Source organism: Callospermophilus lateralis, chromosome 1 (assembly GCF_048772815.1).
Source record: "Callospermophilus lateralis isolate mCalLat2 chromosome 1, mCalLat2.hap1, whole genome shotgun sequence".
Taxonomy (NCBI): domain Eukaryota; kingdom Metazoa; phylum Chordata; class Mammalia; order Rodentia; family Sciuridae; genus Callospermophilus; species Callospermophilus lateralis.
The window spans coordinates 99,982,976-100,004,742 of record NC_135305.1 but is presented as its reverse complement, the minus strand read 5'-3'; the positions used below and the strand labels follow the sequence as shown (position 1 = coordinate 100,004,742).

The 21,767-nt window shown below is 52.8% G+C and overlaps 2 protein-coding genes across 6 annotated transcripts in view; one reads left to right on the top strand and one right to left on the bottom strand.

Moving 5' to 3' along the window:
- Positions 1-514: 514 nt before the first annotated feature.
- On the top strand, positions 515-9,684 carry Nacad (NAC alpha domain containing). The gene is made up of 11 exons (XM_076854157.2): positions 515-581; positions 3,269-4,936; positions 5,282-6,282; positions 6,403-6,532; positions 6,863-8,098; positions 8,291-8,403; positions 8,486-8,557; positions 8,909-9,055; positions 9,170-9,319; positions 9,438-9,560; positions 9,670-9,684. The coding sequence occupies exons 1-11, from the start codon at positions 515-517 to the stop codon at positions 9,682-9,684; spliced, it is 4,722 nt and encodes a 1,573-aa protein (XP_076710272.2).
- A 1,650-nt stretch (positions 9,685-11,334) lies between these two features.
- Ccm2 (CCM2 scaffold protein) overlaps positions 11,335-21,767 on the bottom strand; it is a 61,031-nt gene continuing 50,598 nt past the window's right edge. For 4 of the 5 annotated variants that reach the window (XM_076836789.1, XM_076836799.1, XM_076836773.1 and 1 more), the window contains 6 exons: positions 20,075-20,211; positions 18,992-19,127; positions 15,392-15,449; positions 14,523-14,661; positions 13,530-13,668; positions 11,335-12,002 (listed from right to left, as the gene is read on the bottom strand). In XM_076836789.1, the coding sequence (XP_076692904.1) occupies positions 11,722-12,002; positions 13,530-13,668; positions 14,523-14,661; positions 15,392-15,449; positions 18,992-19,127; positions 20,075-20,211 (890 nt within the window). In that variant the 3' untranslated portion in view covers positions 11,335-11,721. The remainder of the gene's footprint in view (positions 12,003-13,529; positions 13,669-14,522; positions 14,662-15,391; positions 15,450-18,991; positions 19,128-20,074; positions 20,212-21,767) is intronic. The other variant, XM_076836808.1, reaches the window with a different exon arrangement.

Sequence of the window (21,767 nt, the reverse complement as noted above, 5' to 3'; positions counted from 1 at the left end):
CTCCCCACTCCGGGCCTCCTGTGCCCTTCGCCTAGTCAGAGAAGGGTGGGCTGTCTCTGGTAGTATCTCCCTGAGGCTCCTCCCCGGTCCCTGAAACCTTGGTTCTAGAGAGGCCTCCGCCTATTCCCAGCTAAGGGGTGATGCCACCGGGGAGGTGTCCAGACCCCGAACGTCTTCTAATCCCTCCCTGGTAAAGGGAGGGGGATGTTGCGGGAAAGGCTGGGCGGGGCGCAGGCGCCCCACGCCTGCTCGGATTCGTACACCACAGGAGGAAGACCTCAACCGGTTGGGTAGGGAGGGAGCACCCCCCACCCGCGACATCGCGCTCCGCAGTGCCTGGCTCGCCCGCGCACGCTCACTCAGGCTGCTGGGCGGGCGGGGCTGCGCTGACGTCATCCACACTCTGCTCCCCCTCCCCGCCAGCTGAGGGGCGGTGGCCGCTCAGGCTACGCGGGGCGGCTGTACGGACAGACGGACCGAAAGACAGAGGGACAGGCGGGCGCACGTCGAGGCCATGCCCGGGGAGGCTGCCCGCGCCGAGTTACCGCTGCCTGAGGCTAGTGGGCCTGGGCCCCGCACAGGTGAGACCGCGGCCCCTCTCCTCTCCGGCCCAATTCTCTATCCGGCCTATTCCCTCCTTCATCCTTCTGCCTCGCTTGCCGGCCAGTCCTAGTCATTTCCAAGCTCTGCCCTTCCCTACACCCGAAACCTGCCCTCCACTCAGGACTTAGGGCAAGAGCGGGATGGGACTCAGGGAGTGCTCCTGCGAGCCAGAAGCGACGTGGGGACCTGCGCCCTTGGCCTCTGACCCTGGGGTCTTTGGGCTCCCTGAGCTCCTGGTCCGCCGGGCTCCTTCCGCCTGTTCTGGCAGCCGCGCCCCGCTGGCGTCCCATTGTCCGTGCAGAGCTACCAGCCTCCAGGTCTGAAGGCTACGAGTTCGGGTTCGGAGGCGGGAGGCCTATGGGGTCCCTGCAGGCTGATCCGGCGCCCACCCAAACAGTCTTCAACTGCAGCCTGGGCTTCCAAGGGCTGGGAACTGGCCAGGCACAGGAGAGAGGAGCAGAACTGGCTGGAGATTTAGGAAGGCCAGAGGGAGAGCAACTTGGGGGAGAAACAGCAGATCTGGGTCTGGAAGGTGGGAGGCCCTGGGGAGGTGGCCTCACCAGCAACGCCCCATTGTGCAGACCACCGGATCCCTGGAAAGGCTGGGTTAACAAATGTTGGTTTAGACTATAGGTTGGTCCACTTGGCCTGGGCAGTCAGAGCTTGGATGGTTTCTGCTGGGAGGTTGGCTATGTGTGACTTGGGCAGGGCCAAGGGCACCTTGCTGTGAACAAGAAGTCACCTGGGCTGTCGACAGTGTAGGGTCAATGGCATGGCTATGAGGTGACACAGTTATCACCTCTGCTCTTGGGAAACAGGCAGTCCAGGATGAGACTCCACAGAAACAGGATCATGTGCTGGCTCTGTTCTGGCTTGTTTGGTGACCTTGAATGAGTCACAAAAAACTTTGGCCTTTTCTTTTCCTTCCATTCTAACCTTGGCCAATTCAGCCCTTCTCCTACCCTGGAGACATATCAGGGGTCAGTGCAGTGCAGTTTTAGAGCACCCAATTATGCCCACCAGCCACACCCACTCCCACTGTTGGATATCAGGTGTGCCACAAGGGACCTGAAGGAGCTCCCTGTTCTCTCAGGACCCCCTGGCTTATCCAGCAGCTCAGCCCTCAGTTGATGAGCTCTCAATGCCCTGAGGCTGCTGAGGGCAAATCCGGCAGCCTGGCAACGCAGCTGCACCTTCTTAGACTTCACCACTAATCCTATTTGATCTCCACTTTGTAGGAGAGAAAGCTGAGGTTCAGGCAGTGTTGTCCTGTCACCAGTGAGCATGGTAGAGCAGTCATCCCTCGGCAAGCATCAGCCTTGGAGCCCAGCCCCTATAAGCAGCCCCTCCCCGTCTTGAGCAGGACTTGGCCTGGACTGGGGTGGGGGACTAGGAGGGCCTTCAGCAGCTGCTTCAAATAGAGGCATCTTTGGCTTTGGTGGAGGTGAAAAAGGGAATGTTACAAGGCCATTAAAAAATGAGGTTTATGAGCACTTGGCACACATGGGAAAAATGCTTATGAGATAATATCTGGTGAAAACCGCAAGATTCAGAAGTGCATATGCAGAGTGACCTCAGTGATGATAAAATGCCAGTCAGCAAGAGACCAGGAGGTAGCAAACCAGCAGAGTGTTGTGGTAAGGCTTACCAGGGGTGTTCTTTCACTTTGCTGAGTGCCCTAAGTGCTTTCTGATCCATGTTACTTCATGGTGTATGTATGTGTGAAGGGACTTTTCAGCTGGAGGTGTGTCAGCCCATGGAGGTTTCCTGAGCACCTGTAGCCTTCTCATAGGGTCTCCTTGGGACCCAGAGAAGGGCTACAGGGCAGGACCTAGCTCCCAGTCCCAAGGGAGAATTTGGCACTCATCCTGGAATGGCTGCTACTCTGGGAAGCACTGGACCAGGGGCTCCACTAGCCCTCCTGCAGCTGTCCTGCTCCCACTGAGTTGCATGATCACCATTATTTCCCACCACTGCCTTTCTAGATGGATGCTCCAATTCAGTTTCTGTGGGAAACACCTGTCTCCATTCTTCAGAAACTTGACTGCATTCAGAGCCCCTGGTTTCCCTCCTCCCATACACCCAGGCACAGGGCCCTGAGGGGACAGGTTGACCTCAAGTGTTGGCAGCAGTATAGGAGATGGGCCAAAGAGGCAAAGCCCGTATTTTACAGGAGGCATATGTGAGACTTGTAATGTTCCAGAGCTGTGCAGTATGGGAGGGCCCACGCTCCTGCCATGGGAAGGCACTGTCCAGCAGATTCTGATTGCTATCCACTCCAGCTAAGCCCAGCTAAATCATACTGATTACCTAGAAAGGAATCAGCAATCTAGTCTAAAAAAAAAAAAAAGATGGAAATGCTAGTTGCATCTTTGCTAAAGTGTCCCCAAGAAAATCCTGAGTTTATAACACACACAGCAACACTGCCTGCAAGCCCCCATTCTGCAAAGCTACTGTCAGCAGTTCTGTTCTCTGTCAAAATCCCTGGAAATTTTCCCTTAAATGCAACCCACACCGCCATTCTCTTCTCCCTCCTGTCTTCCCCAACCAGCTCTCCACTGGGCCTCTTTCAATGGACATCTGTTTCCCATCCCATGCTCAGCTTTTCACCTCACTTGGTCTGGAGATGTGTCCGGGTGCTTCACGTTCTTCTCTGTCTCCACAGAGCTCTCCTGTGATGCAGCTGCTGCCACCATCCTGAGAGAGGATCGGCGGGAGCCCCATGCCTTGATCCCAGAGCCCAGCTCCCTGACCCTCACGTTCCTGCCCAGCAAGCCAGGTGCCCGGCCCCAGCCTGAGGGAGCCAGCTGGGATGCAGTGCCTGGTGGGGCCCCTTCAGCCTGGGCAGACCCAGCGGAAGGCAGCCCAAATCCAACACTCCTCTCCGAGGGCCCCCTCCCCCAGGCTTTGCCTGATGAGGGTCAGCCCCCTGAGGCTCTGCTCACTAAGGGCCCTCTCCCTGCCACCCTGGAGCCCCGGATTGTGATGGGCGAGGAGACATGCCAGGCACCCCAGTCACCCAGGGCAGGCCTACCAGTGCTCAGGGATCAGGAGGGTGGGCTCACCGACCTGTACCCACCTCCCGAGCTGTATTCTCAGGGTGATCCTCCTGTGCCTTCCCCTCCCCCAGACCCTGATTCCTACTTCACCCCTCCCTCCACTCCCACCAAGACAACCTACATCCTGCTTCCCAGCCATGGGCCCCATAGGGACACCTGGGACCCAGAGGATGAGCGGCTGGATGAGCTGCTGGACTCCCCACCTGCCTCGCCCTCAGGCTCATACATCACGGCAGATGGGGACAGCTGGACCTCATCGCCATCCTGTTCCCTCAGCCTGCTGGCTCCAGCTGAAGGGCTGGACTTCCCCTCAGACTGGGGCCTCTCCCCGCAGGGGTCTGTAGCAGATGAACAAGAGCCCCATCCCACTGTGCCTCCCGAATCCCTATCTTCTGAGTCTAGTCTTTCAGCAGACAGTAGCTCTTCCTGGGACCAGGAGGGCCACTTCTTCGACCTGGACTTCCTAGCCAATGATCCAATGATCCCTGCAGCCCTCCTGCCCTTCCAGGGCAGCCTCATCTTCCAGGTGGAGGCAGTGGAGGTGACACCACTGCCCCCAGAAGAGGAGGAGGTGGCAGCTAATGTTCCTGCTCCAGATGGGGACCTGGCCGGAGAGGGTGAGGAGGATAGCACATCTGCCTCCTTCCTGCAGTCACTATCTGACCTGTCCATCATTGAGGGCATGGATGAGGCCTTTGCCTTCCGGGATGACACCTCTGCGGCCTCCTCTGACTCGGACTCAGCCTCCTATGCAGGGGCAGATGATGACAGGCTGTATAGTGGGGAACCCCATGCCCAGCCCAGTGCCCTGCTGCAGGACAGTGCCCAGAAGACAGAGCAGGAGCATAGAAGGGGGACTGCTTTCTGGAGCCCAGAGGCCATCAGAACAGTAACCAACCCTCAGGTCTCAGAGGGAGAGGCTCATCTCGCCCACAGCCAGGAATCAACTTCAGAAATGGAAGAAGGCCTTGCTTTAAGTCAAGAGTCTGAAACTACTGTGACTCCTCATGCTCTGCAGGCAGCCCTAGGCCTTCAGATGGAGGCGGCTTCCAGGGTGCCCCCTCAGGTTGGTGAAGAAGAAGCTGACTCTACCACTGGACAAGCACCTGCCACCAGGGCACTGCCTCAGCTTTCCAAGGAGGTGATGAGTGCTACCTTAGGTCAGGAGCCCATCATTGTAGAACCACAACTAGTTCTTCAAGAAGCAGCAAGTCCCACCTTGTACACAGAGCCTCCTGAGAACTCAAAGGAAGAGGACGGAGATATCCCCTCAGGCCTGGAGACTGTAGTTGCAGCCACACAGGGGCTCCAGCAGGCTGAAGGGGGTGTCATTCTACTCGAGGACTCTCCTGAGGCAGCACTTTCACCCCTTCAGGAAGCAGATCCCACTTCAGGCCTAGAGCCTATGGCTGGGGCCACACCAGAGCCCCAGCAGCCTGAAGAGATTGTCACCGTACCCCAAACGCTTCCACCCCTGCAAGATGCAGATTCCACATGGGGCTTAGAGACCGTGGCTGGGGTCATAACAGAGCCCCAGCAGGCTGAAGGGAGGGTCACCATACCCCAGGACCCCCCTGAGACAGAACTTCCACCACTGCAAGATGCAGATCCTACCTTAGGCCTAGAGCCTATAGTGGCAGCCACACCAGGGCCTCAGCAGGCTGAAGAGAGTATCACTATACCCCAGGACTCCCCTGAAACAGAACTTCCACCCCTGCAACATGTGGATACCACCTTAGGCCTGGAATCTGTGGCTAGGGCCATAATAGAGCCCCAACAGGCTGAAGAGTGTGTCACCATACCCCAGAATTACATTGAGACAGAACTTCCACCTGGGCAAGATGCAGATGCCACCTCAGGCCTGGAATCTGTGGCTGGGGCCATAACAGAGCCCCAGCAGACTGAAGAGTGTGTCACCATACCCCAGGACTCCCCTGAGACAGAACTTCCACCCCTGCAAGATGCAAGTCCCACCTCGGGCCTAGAGCCTGTGGCTACAACCACACCAGGGCCCCAGCAGGTTGAAGAGAGTGTCACTGTACCCCAGGACTCCCCTGAGACAATATTTCCACCCCCGCAAGATACAGATCCCACCTTGGGCCTAGAACCTCTGGCTGAAGCCACACCAGGGCTTCAGCAGGCTGAAGAGTGTCTCACCATACTCCAGGACTCCCCTGAGACAGAACTTCCACCCCTGCAACATGCAGGTCCCACCTCAGGACTGGAGTCTGTGGCTGGGGCCATAACAGAGACCCAGCAGGTTGAAGAGAGTGTCACTGTACCCCAGGACTCCCCTGAGACAGCATTTCCACCCCTGCAAGATACAGATCCCACCTCAGGCCTAGAACCTCTGGCTGAAGCCACACCAGGGCTTCAGCAGGCTGAAGAGAGTGTTACCATATCCCAGGACTCTCCTGAGACAGAACTTCCACCCCTGCAAGATGCAGATCCCACCTCAGGCCTAGAGCCTGTGGCTACAGCCACACCACGGCCCCAGCAGGCTGAAGAGTGTCTCACCATACTCCAGGACTCCCCTGAGACAGAACTTCCACCCCTGCAAGATGCAGGTCCCACCTCAGGCCTAGAGCCTGTGGCTACAGCCACACCAGGGCCCCAGCAGGCTGAAGAGTGTCTCCCCATACTCCAGGACTCCCCTGAGACAGAACTTCCACCCCTGCAAGACGCAGATCCCACCTCAGGCCTGGAGTCTGTGGTTGGGGCCATAACAGAGCCCCAACAGGCTGAAGAGTGTGTCACCATATCCCAGGACTCCCTTGAGACAGCACTTCCACCCCTGCAAGATGCAGATCCCACCTCAGGCCTAGAGCCTGTGGCTATAGCCACACCAGGGCCCCAGCAGGCTGAAGAGAGTGTCACCATACTCCAGAACTCCCCTGAGACAAAATTTCCACCCCTGCAAGATGCAGATCCCACCTCAAGCCTAGAGCTTGAGGCTGCAGCCACACCAGGGCCTCAGCATGCTGAAGAGAATGTCACTATACCCCAGGGCTCCCCTGAGACAGCACTTCCACCTGGGCAAGATGCAGATCCCACCTCAGGTCTGGAGCTTATGGCTGGGGCCAAACCAGAGCCCCAACAGGCTGAAGAGAGTGACACCATACCACAGAGCTCCCCTGAGAGAGCACTTCCACCCTTGCAAGATGCAGGACTCACCTTAGCCTCGGAGCCCATGGCTAGAGACACCCATGGGGCCCCAGGGAATAAGCTCATGGCTTCTGTGACCCAGCAGGAATTAGGTCTGGCCTTAGAACTAAGGCCAGAGCCTGGGGAGCATGATGCAGGCCCTGATGGAGAGCCAGAGCCTTCAGCCTTGAACCAGACCCAAAAGGATGGCCCAGAACCAACTGCAAAGACTGGAACTCCTTGGGCCCCAAGGGAAGAGACAGGTCCCACCTTAGGCCTGGAGGCCCCTGGTCCCCCTGAACCTGCCTCTGGCACTGGAAAAGAAGTAGCTATGGACCTTTCAGCACCTGAGGGGGAAATATGTCTTGAAGCCTATGTGTACGTGGGTGATGGGGCCAAGACCCATTCGCCTCCAAAGGAGGCCCTGGGGGCTAAGAACAAGAGGGGTGTAGGCCCCAAGCCACCAGCACAGGAAGGTGGGCCTGCATCAGTGCCCCAAGGTGTGAGAGAGGCTCCCAAGGCATGTCCTACTGCCTGCCCTGAGGTCACACAGGCACAGACCCTGAGCCCAGTCAAGAAAGGAAGGGGTCTGAGCAGCAAGGCCACCCTGGAACCCAGACTTCCCTTAGCTGTGGCCAAAGAGGCCAGGCTAAGTTCAGGCCCAAAGTCCCCAGCAAAGGCTGCATCCAGGCTGGACAGGGACTTCCCTAAAGAGCTTACCCCTTCTGTATCACCTTCCCAGTGGTTGGAGCCTTCGCTAGGCCTGGGCAATGGAAAGCAGCCCCAGAGAGTACCTGGTATGCTCAAATCCTCCCCACTACAACTCCCAGAAAACCCTGCCAGGGGCCGGCCTAGTACACCTCAAAACAGGCTCTCAGACCCTGACCCCTCTGATCCTGGTGTTCTTGCTGGGGAAGCCCCACTGGCCCTGGGACCCCCTAACTCTCGCTTGTGCCAGAACCTGCAGGAAGACTCTGTGGAGGGTGAGGAGCTACCAGCCTCTCGGGGCCTTCACCTGTCTCGGGCAGTAGCCCAGGGGGCCACTGCTGCTGATGCTGCCTCAGGAAATACCCAGCCTCTGGGGACTGGGCAGCAGATCAGCCTCTCCCGCCATCACCCACTCCTCATCCCCAAGGTGGCCCCCACGGATGCCAAAGACCTGGTCAAAGACCCGGCCTCTCAGATCTCGCCACCCAGCCAAGTGCCTCCTCCCTCTGGGACCCAGAGCCCATCGAGCCCTCAAGGGCTCCCAGCCCTAGAACAGCAAGAGGACGAGGACAGCCTGGAAGAAGGTGAGGGGGAATGTAGGGGTGGGGGCCCCAGACTTGGGCAGCTAGTCCTCTCCAGGGTAAGCACTGCCGTCCTAGGCTAGAGGACCTCTGCAGTGGTGTGATATGTCCAGACCCCCAGCTCCAATTCATGATGAAGTAGGGCCAGGGGCCCATCTAGGGGAGCCATTCTCACACCTCTCTTCCCTTCCCCAGACTCACCTCGGGCCCTGGGCTCAGGCCAGCACTCGGATAGTCACGGGGAGTCGTCAGCGGAGTTGGACGAGCAGGACATCTCAGCGCCTCAGATGGTGCAGTGCCCATCCCAGGTGCCCAGTCTGGGGGAAAGGTTGGCCCTTAGGTGGGTCCTACACTCCCACCCACAGGTGCTCAGCCCTCACCTTTCCACAGGCCCCAACAGGCAGCAGTGAGGAGACCATCGCCAAAGCCAAGCAGAGTCGCAGTGAAAAGAAGGCTCGAAAAGTAGGCTGGGAGCTCCCCTTCTGACGCCAGTACTAGCACCATCTGCACAGGGGGACGTCTTTACCAAGATGGGTCATACCCCATAACTAATGAAATAGTATCCATAGGGAAGACCTGTGGGTCAAATCTAATAACCCATGCACCTTCCCCTAAACAGTTTGGGCTGGAATGGCATGGTGGTCATATGGATGAAGGTCAGCCTCCTCCAGAGGCTAGTACACACAGGGAAGGACTGGTCACTCAGGGTCATGGGGAAGTTGGGGTGAGGTGTTTGCCCGCCAGGCACTGTGCTACCTGCCTTTTCTGGTTGGGCCTACAGCAGGTCTGAACCATCTCTACCCTCTGCCTCAGGCAATGTCAAAACTGGGCTTGCGGCAGATTCAGGGAGTCACCAGGATCACTATCCAGAAGTCCAAGAACATCCTCTTTGTCATCGCCAAGCCTGATGTCTTCAAGAGCCCCGCCTCAGACACCTATGTGGTCTTTGGCGAGGCCAAGGTTTGTCCTAGCTGTGGCTGTGGCTGTGGCAGTGGTGATGACCAGGGAAACAGGGATGAGGCAGATGGACAGGGAGTGTGCAGGCCCTACTGACACAGCTGTCCCACGCTACAGATTGAGGACCTATCCCAGCAAGTGCACAAAGCTGCAGCAGAGAAGTTCAAGGTGCCCTCGGAGTCCTCAGCCCTGGTCCCTGAGTCGGCACCTGGACCCCGGGTGAGGCCAGAGTGTGAGGAAGAGGAAGAGGAGGAGGACGAGGAGGAGGTGAGGCCAAGGGGCTCCAAGACTCCGTGTGGAGGGCTTCTGCCTAAGGCCTTGTATCAGGAGAGCCCTGGCCCAGAGGCCTCAAGCAGCTTATCATCTCCCTACTTCACCCCACCAGGTGGACGAGGCAGGCTTAGAGCTGCGTGACATTGAGCTGGTGATGGCCCAGGCCAATGTGTCCAGGGCCAAGGCTGTGCGGGCTCTAAGGGACAACCACAGTGACATCGTCAATGCCATCATGGTGAGTAAGCATTGGCCCCATCCCCACCTCCCAGCTGTCCCTGGAGGCCTCGGGTGAGGTCCTGATTTGGCTCTACATCATGACCCTCTCCTTCCACATTTTTCCACAGGAACTGACAATGTAGCTGCTGGCCAGAAGCTGGGTACATCCTGCCCCATCCCTCAGCTCTGCTGTCCAATAAATTGGTGTCCCATCATCACCCTCTGGTGTCCCCTCAATACCCTCTGGCAACTTCTCAATATCCTTTGAAGTCCCCACATTGCCCTGCCATCTCTTCATCCTTTGATGTCACCTCATCACCATGCCACCTCACTGTCCTCTAGTGTCCTCAGAAGACCCTCTGGTGTCCTATCACTATGGAATCCCCTCAGTGCCTCAACTGCCCTCTGAAATCCTCTCAAACCTTGGCATCACCTAACTGCCCTCTGGGACCTCCTCAGTGTTCTCTGGTGTAGTCTCAATACCCTCTGGTAACCCCCAATGCTCTCTGGCATCACCTAAATGTCCCTCAGCATCCTTTCATCACTCTCATGTCCCCTCACTGTCCTTTGGCATCCCCTCAGATCCAGCTAGGGGTAAGAGTGGCCATCTGCTCCACATTCTCCACTCTCTGCTAAGAGATCAGTGACTCAGTCAGTGTTGGCCATTTCTGGAATGTGTGCCCCGGAGAGGCAAGCATGTGGTTCTTGTGACTCCACATCAAAGACTCTGCAAGGCCATGCTCTATGTGTACATGGGGGACACTGAGACTCACTGGGGCACAGGGTGGGCTGTGGAAGGCAGATAGGAGCCAGAGGACAAAGTCTGTGTTTTCAGCCTCCCCTCATTATTCCAGAGCAGGATTATTTGCATTCAAAGCTAGAGACAGCTCTAATACCCTCTGGTTTTCCCAGCCTGGACTGTGGTCCCAGCTCTGGACAGCCATGGTAGAGGGTTGTTCTCTCCTGAAGAGACAATACCACATGGACCTGTCTGCCTTACTCTGGAAGGCACCTATAAGACCCTCCAGACCCTCTGGCTAGGCCTGGACACAAGTGGGATATCCATGGAGCTCCATTTATGAATACCTCAGAGGCCTGATATGCAACCCTTCTGCCCAGCAGGGTACACCACTCCCTACAGTGGGCAGTGGGGGAATATCACATCTCCTCATCCCAGGAACTTTCTGGATGTGTCCTGAGGGTTCTCAGCAGAATCGAGGCTTTGATGGAGGGAGAGACCCAGAATAACCTGACTTCACATCACCTCTCTCCCCTCCCTGGATTCTAAGGAAGGTTTGAAGTGGCATAAAGGGCAGAGGTCAGACTAATGCCAATACAAACTGGAAGAAGATCACATTGGGGATGGACATGATGAACATGGAGATGGTAGGTGGGTAAAGGGCCCATGATAGCTTATCTGAAGCTCCCAGCACTCCCAGATAGCACCTCTGATCAGCAAGGTGCCAGGGCAAGCAGCCAGAGAAGTCAGTTCCTTGAGGAATCTATGCGAGTGATGAAAAGATCAAAGCACCTTTGCTGATCATACAATGCACATTGCTTCTGCTGCCCATGGTCACTGCCCCTGACACCCATAAGAGAACCCAGTAGATCTTCTGGCCTCACACCCACAAAGCAAAACCCGAATCACAAGTGCCTGCTGCCTCCACTGCCCCAGCCCTGACACCACTGTGCCCATCTCTGGGTATTATGGGCAGACATGGGCAAAGGAACAGAGGTCAGAATGGACCCCCCTCCTAGCAACATGGTTTTTACCCAACTGGATCAGAAACATGTTTGGTAACCAGAGATTAAATTATTCACATTGCAGTAAACATTTTTTAAGTTCTCTGAGAGTTAACAACAGGAACATCATGTGCAAAATTGACAGCTGTCCAGGGCCAGGCTATCAGGACTGGCTCTCCTTGCCAGCTTGGCCTGACCCTCCCAGAGCAGGAGGTGCAGGTTATGGCTGAGCCCCAGAGGATGAGGCACAGAGCCTTCCGCCCTGGATCAGGGCACGTCCTGCGGCAGCTCTGTGCTCTTTCACAGTAGAGGACCTGGCCGCCCAGAGCCACCTGTGCCTGCAGCCGCTCCCCAGCTCCTAGCCAGCAGGAAGGGCTAATACTCAGGTCAACTCCTGGGGAGGCCTGGGATGGTAGGGATGGGTGCTCCACTGCCCATCACACTGAATCCTGGTCCATGCTGCAGCCCAACGCCTCGATGTCACTACTGATGTCTGAGATCATGCGGTCCCATTCATCCCCCTCTGAGGGTGCTGACCGGTCATCAGGACTGCCTGTGGCCCTGTTCCCATTGGTGGTAGAGGTGGAGGTGGTGCTCAGGGCCCGCCGGTGCCTGCCAAAGCTGTCAGTGATGATGCCACGGCCATCTTTCACACCAATGGTCTCTAGGAAGTTCTCGAAGTGCTGGCTGTCCTTCTCTGGGATGAAGGGCCTCAGACCTGCCAACACATAACCCCAACACCACATCCACAGTAAGGCTCAGGGTCCAAACAGGAACACAGCTGCCCCTCGTTCATGGCCTGAGGACCCTGATATCACACAAACTGTTCCCTGGATCCAGATGGTTTGGCTAAAATCCTACTTCTGAAAGGCACCCCAGCTGTAGAAACTTGCCATCTGTCACATCTGCCCTCCCTGGACCTGAGGAACAGCACAGGCCAGGGGACCACGACCTCCTCTCATTCTCTAAGGGTCCTCAGAGCCCCCATTTCACAAGTAAGAAAATGAAACCCAGAGTAGTCAGTCTTCTGCTCTGCTGGCAGTGGCAACAGAGGCCAAAATCATGATGTTAAAGCCAAAGGCCCAGCCCAAGGTGACTGCCCCAACTCAGCAGTCTGTCTTCCTAATCAAGAATCCCCTGAATTCCTCTGTTGTGAGCAGGCTGGGCCCATCCAGAGAGGACAAGAGTCCCACGCACACAGGGGTAAGGTGCTGCTGCACCAGCTTGTCATACAGACAGCTGCCACCCCCACCTTCCAGAGCTGGAGCTCCTAGAGCTCTAACTACTATGCTGTGAAGGCCCTATAATTAAGGCTTCCCAAAGAAGGCAAGTGGGATGGCAGAGGGGAGGCCTGGAGGATGGGAAATTGCCCTCCCAGTGGGTTCCAAGCAGCATGCCACCATGGCTCAGCTCCTCTCTAATCCATTTGAAAAGAGGTGCCTACCTAAGGGCAGCCTCTAAAGGAACATCCTGAATTACACATTGGCCCATCTGAGCCCTACTGGGGAACTGACCCAGGGAGGCCTCAGCAGGAAGCAGGAGCTCAGACTAGATTCCAGCGGGCCCAGTCTCCTATATAAGCAGGGAGCCCTGGGGGGACAGCCAATGTCGGCCAGGCTGGTAGAAAGGGAAATAAATCTACCTCCTTAGTTTACTGGGAGCACAGGTCCAGGACTTAGTAGCCTTTAACAAGCAACCACTGACTGTGTTCAGAGTGTTGGCAGAGGGAAAACCACAGCTGAATCATTTATCCCTCAAGGTCTGCGCCTCAGGTATCCAAGGTAGGCCTGACTATCAAGCCTGCCAGTCACTCAGATCTAACATGCTGAACTCTTCAGAGTCTTGTAAAAGGGTGATCTTCACCTGGGATGGCATCTTCACCTCTTTACTTAGCAAACTCCCACACACCCATCAATTACTCAAGTGTCACCCCCTTGAAGAACAACCCTGACTCCTCTCTTGAACTGTAGAGTTCTATTCAGTACTAGTCCCAGTCCCAGGGCAACCTCTCCTGCTTCCTGGCAGGGCCCACTCAGCTCAGCTCAGGGTTCTCAGGAGATGGAGAGCTGTTGGTGGGCCCCCAGAAAGCTCTAGAAAGAGATCTTCCAACTAATTGTGGCAGATCCTGAGACCTCAGGGTGCTATTCTGTCAACCGTCATTGTTAATGGAACCTGCACCTTTATTTCAAGGTATAGGTATACATTTCCAGAGGGAACCGGGCGCCCTCTGGGGCTCCCCACTCACCAAGCAGCAGGAACTTGCGACTGTCTCCATAGAGCTGCCGTAGGCTAATACAAAACTCATGAATGGAGGCCCCATTGCGGTACTCATGCAGCAGCGCAGCAAACTGCTGGATCTCCTGTGACGACAGCTTAGTGCGCAGCTGTACGAACAGAGAAGAACAGGTGTGAGAACAGATATGGGTGGGTAGGAGGGCATGGCAGCTGGGCCCTCATCCTGTCACAGCCATGGACTTGGGTGGATCACCTGCAGCAGACAGGGCTGGGAACCTGGGGGCCAGGCCCATGCTGAGGACCAGTCATGTCTAGGTTCACATCTTCATTCCCTGTGGAGTCAGAATGCCCACAGTGAATCCCTATCCCATCATCCCAGGCATGGTAGCCTCCAGAGGAAAAATGAGGTGCCCTGGCAGCTCCACTTTCCTGAACCTGAGTACCCTCAGTGGGGTAAGGAGGGAGGGCAGTGCCAGTTCTTCATAGAGCATCAATGAAACAAATCAACAGGGAAGGGCTGGGGTTGTGGCTCAGCAGTAGAGCGCTCACCTAGCACGTGCAAGGCCATGGGTTCGATCCTTAGCATCACATAAAAATAAATAAAATAAAGGTATTGAAAATAAATATTTTTTTAAAAAATCAACAGGGTAGGACAGGAAGCTGGCACCTGTCAGGGTCAGGGCTGATGCCCTCAGGGCACAAATGCATACAATGAGGAAGTCTTAAGTTTTTAGTGACAAAACTATGAGAGATGTAGAGGGAAGGCATCTAGCCCCAAGCCCTGTAGGAGCCACTATTTCCTCTCAGGACTTGGTACCAGCATGGTCCAGTCCTTATGGCTCAGACCCACCAACACAGGGTCCCATACTGTCCCTGGGAAAAGGCAGCAATGTCAGCAAAAATGATGAGGTAAGCATACACAAGGTGCCCACTCACATGCCTATGCTCTACGAGGGAAGAAAGCCTGGCCCCTCTCAGGCACTCCCTTACAGGTATGGCCTACCGTCTGCATGTAGTCCTGTAGCAGCTCTGTGGCACTGGTGCTCAACTCACTCTCACTGACAGTCTTGCCATGGGGTGATGCCTGCATGCAGAAGGACAAGGGCGGCAGGCCACTAGCATCCACAGAGTCAGAGAAGCAGCTGCAAAGGAACATGGTGTGTGGGCAAGCAGCTTGCCACCCCTGCATCCTACATATTTCAGGGACCCAGTCGGGATGAAGTGTACACCAGTCCCCATCCTTGAGCAGAAGTGTATGCAAATGATAGTAACAGGGATGATGGATGACAATGACAAGAAGAAAGTTGGCTGAGCATGGCCACGTGCACCAACCAGCAGAGGTAGTCAGCTTGGCCTGGTCCTGAGGCTCCTCAGAGGTGTGGCTCTTGATGGCCTCTGAGCAAAGGGAGGGAATTCATGGGACCAGTAAATGGACAGTGTTGTGGAGGGAAGAGAGGCTAATAGGAAAACCCAGGGGACAGTCTCCTCAGGCAGTGCCCAGAGTTGAGGGGGCACAGAAGGAGAGGTATAGATGGGGGTGAGCATCAGGACAGCAGAACATGTGGACTGAGCTGCCAAAGAAGCTGCAGGTGGTGGCAGGGAGAGGCTGAAAAGTACAGAAGAACAAGAGCACCCAATGTGCCCTTTAAAGGTCACTCTGGAGGTCACAGAGTTGGCAGGGCAGGAGAGACCAGAGGGAGGTAAGGACTCTAAAAGCAGATATGGGGGATGCAGTGTAGACAATGGGTCTGGAGTTTTGGGACCGGTAAGGCTGTGATGAGCTGGAGGTGGTGGGTAACTAGCTGGAGCCCAGATGATGTTGGGCAATGTCCGAAGCTTGTCTACTCCAGGGTTTGGGGCACGTGCACTCACAAGGTGCTGGCTTCTGCATCGTAGGTCTCCTTAATATCCACTTTTGTGGAAGAGTCATCTGTAGGAAGATATAAAAAAAAAAAAAATACAGGGCTGGGGATATAGCTCAGTTGATAGAGTGCTTGCTGTGCATAAAAAGTCCTGGGTTTAATCCCTAGTACTACCATAATAATAATAATAATAATAATAATAATAATAATAATAATAATAATAATAATTTTTTAAAAAATAAACAAACAAAAAACCACAACTTTCAGGTCCAGCCTGCCCAGCTATGTTTTACAAGAGTCAATGGCTGCCCTGCCTTTTGGGGAACCCTAAAGTCCTTCATCACGTAACCACCATGCCCCAGAATGTGCTGTGTGCCAAGGGTAGGACTCCTAGATTTGAGTCCATAGCCCTCCATCCCATCAAATGCACATCCTGCTGCAGGTTGGGAGGGAGTCTACAGAAGACTCAACTTACCCACAGCCAAGGTCATGACAGCTGTCTTTGGGGATGTCAACTATGTGTTAAACTAAATGAAAGAAATTATGCTATTTGTTCCAGGTTACATAGCAGAAGCCAAAGAGCTGGGTATTCCAACCCCTGCCTAGACAAAGCTCGGCCTCAGAATCCCTGAGACCCTCATCTCTGCAATAGTCTGCATACAGCAACTGCCTGGATAATGCTCAACAAGTGACAGCCTGTGACAAAGATTATATAGTTGGCTGTTCCAAATGTAAGGAGAGGAGCATTCCAATACTGAGCCAAGCAGCAAGTAAAAGCTTTATGAGCAGGCAAGTCTTTAAATGGGAGCACAAGAAGAGGGTGGCAGGAAAAGGGACTTTTTTTGTGTGTGCGTACTGGGGATTGAACCAGGGGCACTCAACCACTGAGCTACATCTTCAGCCCTATTTTGTATTTTATTTAGAGACAAGGTCTCACTGAGTTGCTTAGCGCCTTGCTTTTTGCTGAGGTTGGCTTTGAACTCATGATCCTCCTGCCTCAGCCTCCTAAACCACTGGGATTACAGGAATGTGCCAATACACCTGGCAAAAGGGGATATTTCTGGTCGCAGGTGAGGATGGAGGGCAGAATAATGGCCCCAAAGAATCCACACCCCCAATCCCAGGACTACAAATATTCTGTTCCACAGCAAATGGGAGTTAAGGTTGCTAATCAGCTGACCTTAGGATAAGGAAATGACCCTGGATTATGTGAATGGGCTCAATGAGGCCACAAGGGTTCCAAGCATAGCCAGAGAAAGGAACAGAGATGCCATCAAGATGGAGGAAAGGGTTATGTGCCAAGACACACAGAAGTCTCTAGGAGCTGGGAAGGGCAAGGAAATGGTCTTCTGGAGGTTTCAGAGTAACCAGCAGAGCCGACACCTTAACTTTAGCCCTGTGAGGCCTGTGATAGAATCTTAAGTCCCTTAAGAGGATGCATTTGTGCTGTTAAGCTGCTAAGCTTTGATGATCTGTCCTGGCAGGGGAGAATAAACATAGCACGCAAGGCGCTGAAGCAGAAATAAGCAGTGGATGCATGCACGTGTGTTTCTATGTGTGTGTGCACATCCCAGAGGTAGGTTCCAAAAGGCTGGCAGGGGATAAAACCTATTCAGCCTGATAGTAGTACTGTACGCATGCTTGCTTTGGGAAAACTCATTCAGATGTACACTTAGGGTCTGTGCACTTTTCAATTAAAAAGTTATTAGGACTGGGTGTGGTGGAGCACACCTACAATCCCAGTTACTCAGGAAGCTGAGGCTGGACAATCGTAAATTTGAGGATAGTTTTGACAACTTAGTGAGACCCTGTCTCAAAAAAATAAAAAGGGATGGGGACATAGCTCAATGCTATAGTGCCCCTGGGTTCAATCTCCAGTACCACAAAAATCAATGAATGAATGTATAAGTTAATGAATAAATAAAGCAAGCAAGTCCCTATTGGGAATTTTAATGCACAGGTCTGAACCAATCACAATCAAACTGAACTGTTCCTCATGCAGTTACTTTGAACAAGCTGTTGACTTCCAAGCCTCAATTCCCCATCTCTAAGACAGGGCTAAATGATGTTCCTACCTCACTTGGCTTTGGAGGACTAAATAAGATGCAGCATGTGCCTCAGTGTTCATCACTGCAAGCAGCAGTGAGGCCCACGTCGGGAAAAAGGGGCTTTAGCACCAGCAGTAAGAAAGAGACCACACCATTATGTATATATACCACATTTTCTTTATCCATTCATCTGTTGAAGGGCACCCAGGGGGTGCCATAGAAGAATAGAAGTTCAGTGGATTAGACAAAGGGGAATGAAGGAAAGGGTGGGGGGATAGGAATAGGAAAGACAATGGAATTAATCTAACATGAACTGCTTATGTACATATATGAATAAAGCACAATGAATCTCCACATTATGTACATGCACACAAGACTGGGATCCTAATTAGAGTAAGACATACTTCATTTTGTATAAATATTTCAAAATATACTCTTACTGTCATGTATTTAAAAAAAATCTAATTCAACAGCAGATGCGAAGTGATTGCAGTCCAAGTTCTTCTCACAGCTCCTCCCCTCATTAATGTACTCCTCTGCCCATTATATTCAAGACACATTTACTTTCAACTGCATCCATTGAACAACTGACTTGAAACAAACAAAAAAGAAATAGACCATACCATGATAGACCCTTAAAATGAGGTATACACCTGTTCAAAGAATTCCCTCCCAGCTTTGTGAACACATAGGGCTCTCCCCACTTGTGAATTACTAGGGATAGGATAGGGGGCTGAGACTCATCACCATAAAAAGAAAAAACTGCAGGCAACAAACAGCACTGTTTCCAGAATCTTTGCTTTTTATGCCTCTGATTTATATAAACCATTAATCTTTTATAAATGACAAATCTGAAAATTAATGCTGTTGGTGTTCAGGAGACTTAGCTCTAGTGAGCTTATACATAAAGGAAGTATCTAGTATGGACTAACAAGAAGCCTGAACGTGCTCTGCAACTGGTCTTGGTGGAATGTGCAGAGATGCTGACTCCCATATGTTGGTCCAGTGACAAAGCCTTTTATTTATTTATTTATTTATTTATTTATTTATTTATTATTAATTTTTATTGTTGGTTGTTCAAAACATTACATAGTTCTTGATATATCATATTTCACACTTTGATTCAAGTGGGATATGAACTCCCATTTTTACCCCGTATACAGATTGCAGAATCACATCAGTTACACATCCATTGATTTACATATTGCCATACTAGTGTCTGTTGTATTCTGCTGCCTTTCCTATCCTCTACTATCCCCCCTCCCCCCGACAAAGTCTTTTAGATACCTTTGATTCTTCCCACCACCAACAACCCATCTCCAAGCCTTGGCTTCAGGAGAAGCCTGAGCTTCACCTGAACACATCTGGCATGGTTCTGGAATGAGCCATCATACTGAGAGCTGCCTACGCTTGGTCATACTAAAAGGGTTATTCCCCAGACCCATGCTCAGCCCCAAGATCCATGCTCAGCCCCCAGATCCACAGCATGCCTCTACTGGAAGCCTGTGGTTCCAGAAATGTTCATGGCCCCCATATTCTCTGCCTGCTTTTACTCAACGTACCGCTGTGCAGGGATAAGTGGTGGGTGGGTGTAGAGGCCCCATCAAATATTGCTCGGTCCAGAAAGTCGATGGTGGACTCCGTGTAAACAATCTGGAAGACCTGACCAAGCAGGGAGCATAGCTCTTCAGCGGCAACCTGCAGTGGGAACAGAGCAGCAGCTGATGCAGCCAGTGCCCAAGAAGCTTCCAGGGTACCTGGAGGCCTCAGACACTTCATAAATATGAACCAAAAGTAGACACCAGAATAACTAAGGGCCCCTACACCTTTCACAGCCCACAAGGTGCCAAAGCAGAGAAGCTGAGGACCACCTCAGGATTCTTTCTGAACAGACTGTGGCCCAGGTGTGCCTTGAAGGTATCTGGGGACTCTGCTGAGAAATACTATCTAGAAGATATTTAAGGTAAGCAGTAGCTATTATCTATTTTACAGATGCAGAAATTAAACAGAAAGGTCTCCCCCAAGGCCCTGTGGCTGTTGGGTGGCTATGAGCCCAAAGCCAAACCCACAACCACAAACAGATTTCTGTGGAATCTGCAAGCACAGTCCTTAGCACCAGGCAGGTCTGGGGTGCAGGTCACTGCATGCCCATCAATAAGGGATGTGGGGGTGGTGGACTAGTAGAGGAAGCAGGAGAATATCTTTGAATAAAAACCTAGCTGGCCATGTCAGAGAAGGACTGGAGGAGGGGTAAAAAGGCCAGGTCAGGTAAGGGCAGGAGGGTAAGGCCAGACTAGGCAGAAGTGGGTGGGGATGGGGGTGGTCAGCGTAGGGTATAGGAGTCTGGGGTCAGGGTTGTGGGCAGGGCCTTAAGAAACTGAACATGAGACATGTTCAGGGTAGGCAGAAGTGGTTAGGGTTGGGTGGGGTCAGGCAGGGGAAGAGGAGGGACTGAGCCCTAGGTAGAGTTGTGGGTAAAACCTGATCATTAAGTAGGACTGGGCTGTGGGTAGGGCCATGGAATGACTTGTCATGGGTTGGATCAGGCTATGGAAGAGCCGGAGGTAGAAGAGGCCATTGGCAGGGCCTAGTTATAAGTTGGGCTGAGGGAAAGGCCTGGGCTATGAACAGGATAGAGATCTCACCTTGCTCTCTGCAGCCAGGATGACCAGGCAGCATGCTTCCACTGGCCCCACTGCACTCTCCGACAGGGAGCCTGAACTGAGGCCTCTGGAACTTTCCGCACACAGACTCTGGCTTGGGGAGATACCCGGATCCTGGGCTAATAAATGAACACCCTATCAGGTTAGCTCAGTGGAAAGAGGGCAGGCCTGAGAGCAGTCAAGGCACGAGTTGGGCTACTCTTAAAATATGGTTCAGGAGCTCTTTACTTGGCTCAGGTGTCTACCAAATGACCTGGGTGACTGGCCTATGCCATGTGTACTCTCTGGGAAAGTTCCCTCTTCTAGCCTTCTCCTAACAAGTATGGGAACAGATGAGCCCTGAGCTCCAGGGTACCAGAGCACACAGCTCCCCAACCCCCACCATGTTCATACTTCACTGCATGTCATCACTGAGAATGGACACTCCACATGCATATCACCCCACATGACCTCCTAGCATCCTTGCTAAAGATGGAGGACACATGTGATATCCCATATTCAATGCTTTTGATCCACACAAAAGATGATAATTTCACAAGGTTCAAGTTATCATATGATAGATTCTGAACACAATCCTGAAAGAAGTTTACCTCCAGAAAAGTTTATGGCCCAATAAACTCTCTTTATACAGAAGGGTAAACTAAAGCACAAGGGCAATGGGCTGGGACTGAAAGTATGTAAATAGCAGAGTCCAGGTGCCAGTCTAGAAAGTCACATCTCAGTGCCATGTTTTTAATACTACCCACCACCTCCTCCAACATCTTGTGTGATTTCCAGGACCACCCAGGAGCCAGGCTCAGACAGCAGGAACATCCAACAGACCAAATTGGAATGACTGGAAATAAATCCTATACATCCCCTGTTGCCTAAGTATTAGAAGGCAAGCTCACCTTAGGAAGGAGGGAAGATAAAAATGGGAAAACCTAAGGCTCAAACACAGTCTGGTAGAGAAAGATGGGGAGAGGCCCAGGTCACATGCAGGAGAAGTATGTGCAGACAAAGGCTATAAGGGGTTGCTCCATAAATCCCTCAGTGAGATCAAAGGCCTGCATTGTCCCCAGAGCAGTCACCACAGAACTACTGAGTATGTGGACCATGATGAGTCCATGCCAAGATGTAATAAGTGTAAAACATACACACAGGGCTCCAGAGTTGATACAAACAGTATACTAACTAGCTCAATAATTTTTATATTGATTATATGCTGTTATGATAATACTTTGTATACAGAGAGCTAAATAAAATATACTATTAAAACTAATTTCACTTGTATCCTTCTTTGCAGTATTGGGGATTGGACCCAGGGGTGCTCTACCACTGAGCTACATCCCCAGCCTTTTTATTTTTTGAGGCAGGGTCTTGCTAAATTGCTGAGATTGGCCTTGAACTTGTGATCTTCCTGCCTTAACTCCAAGAGGTTAGAATTACAGGCATGTGCCACAGCACGTGTTGTCTCTCTTTTTTTGTACCAGGAATTGAACCCATGGGTGCTTAACCACTGAGCCACATCTCCAGCCCTTCTCATTTTTTATTTTGAGACAGGGTCTTGTTAAATTGCTTAGGATGTCACTAAGTTACTGGGGCTGGCTTTGAACCTACAATCCTTCCGCCTTAGCCTTCTGAACCACTGGGACTAGGGATGTGCACCATCATTCCCAGCTGTCTTTACTTTTTT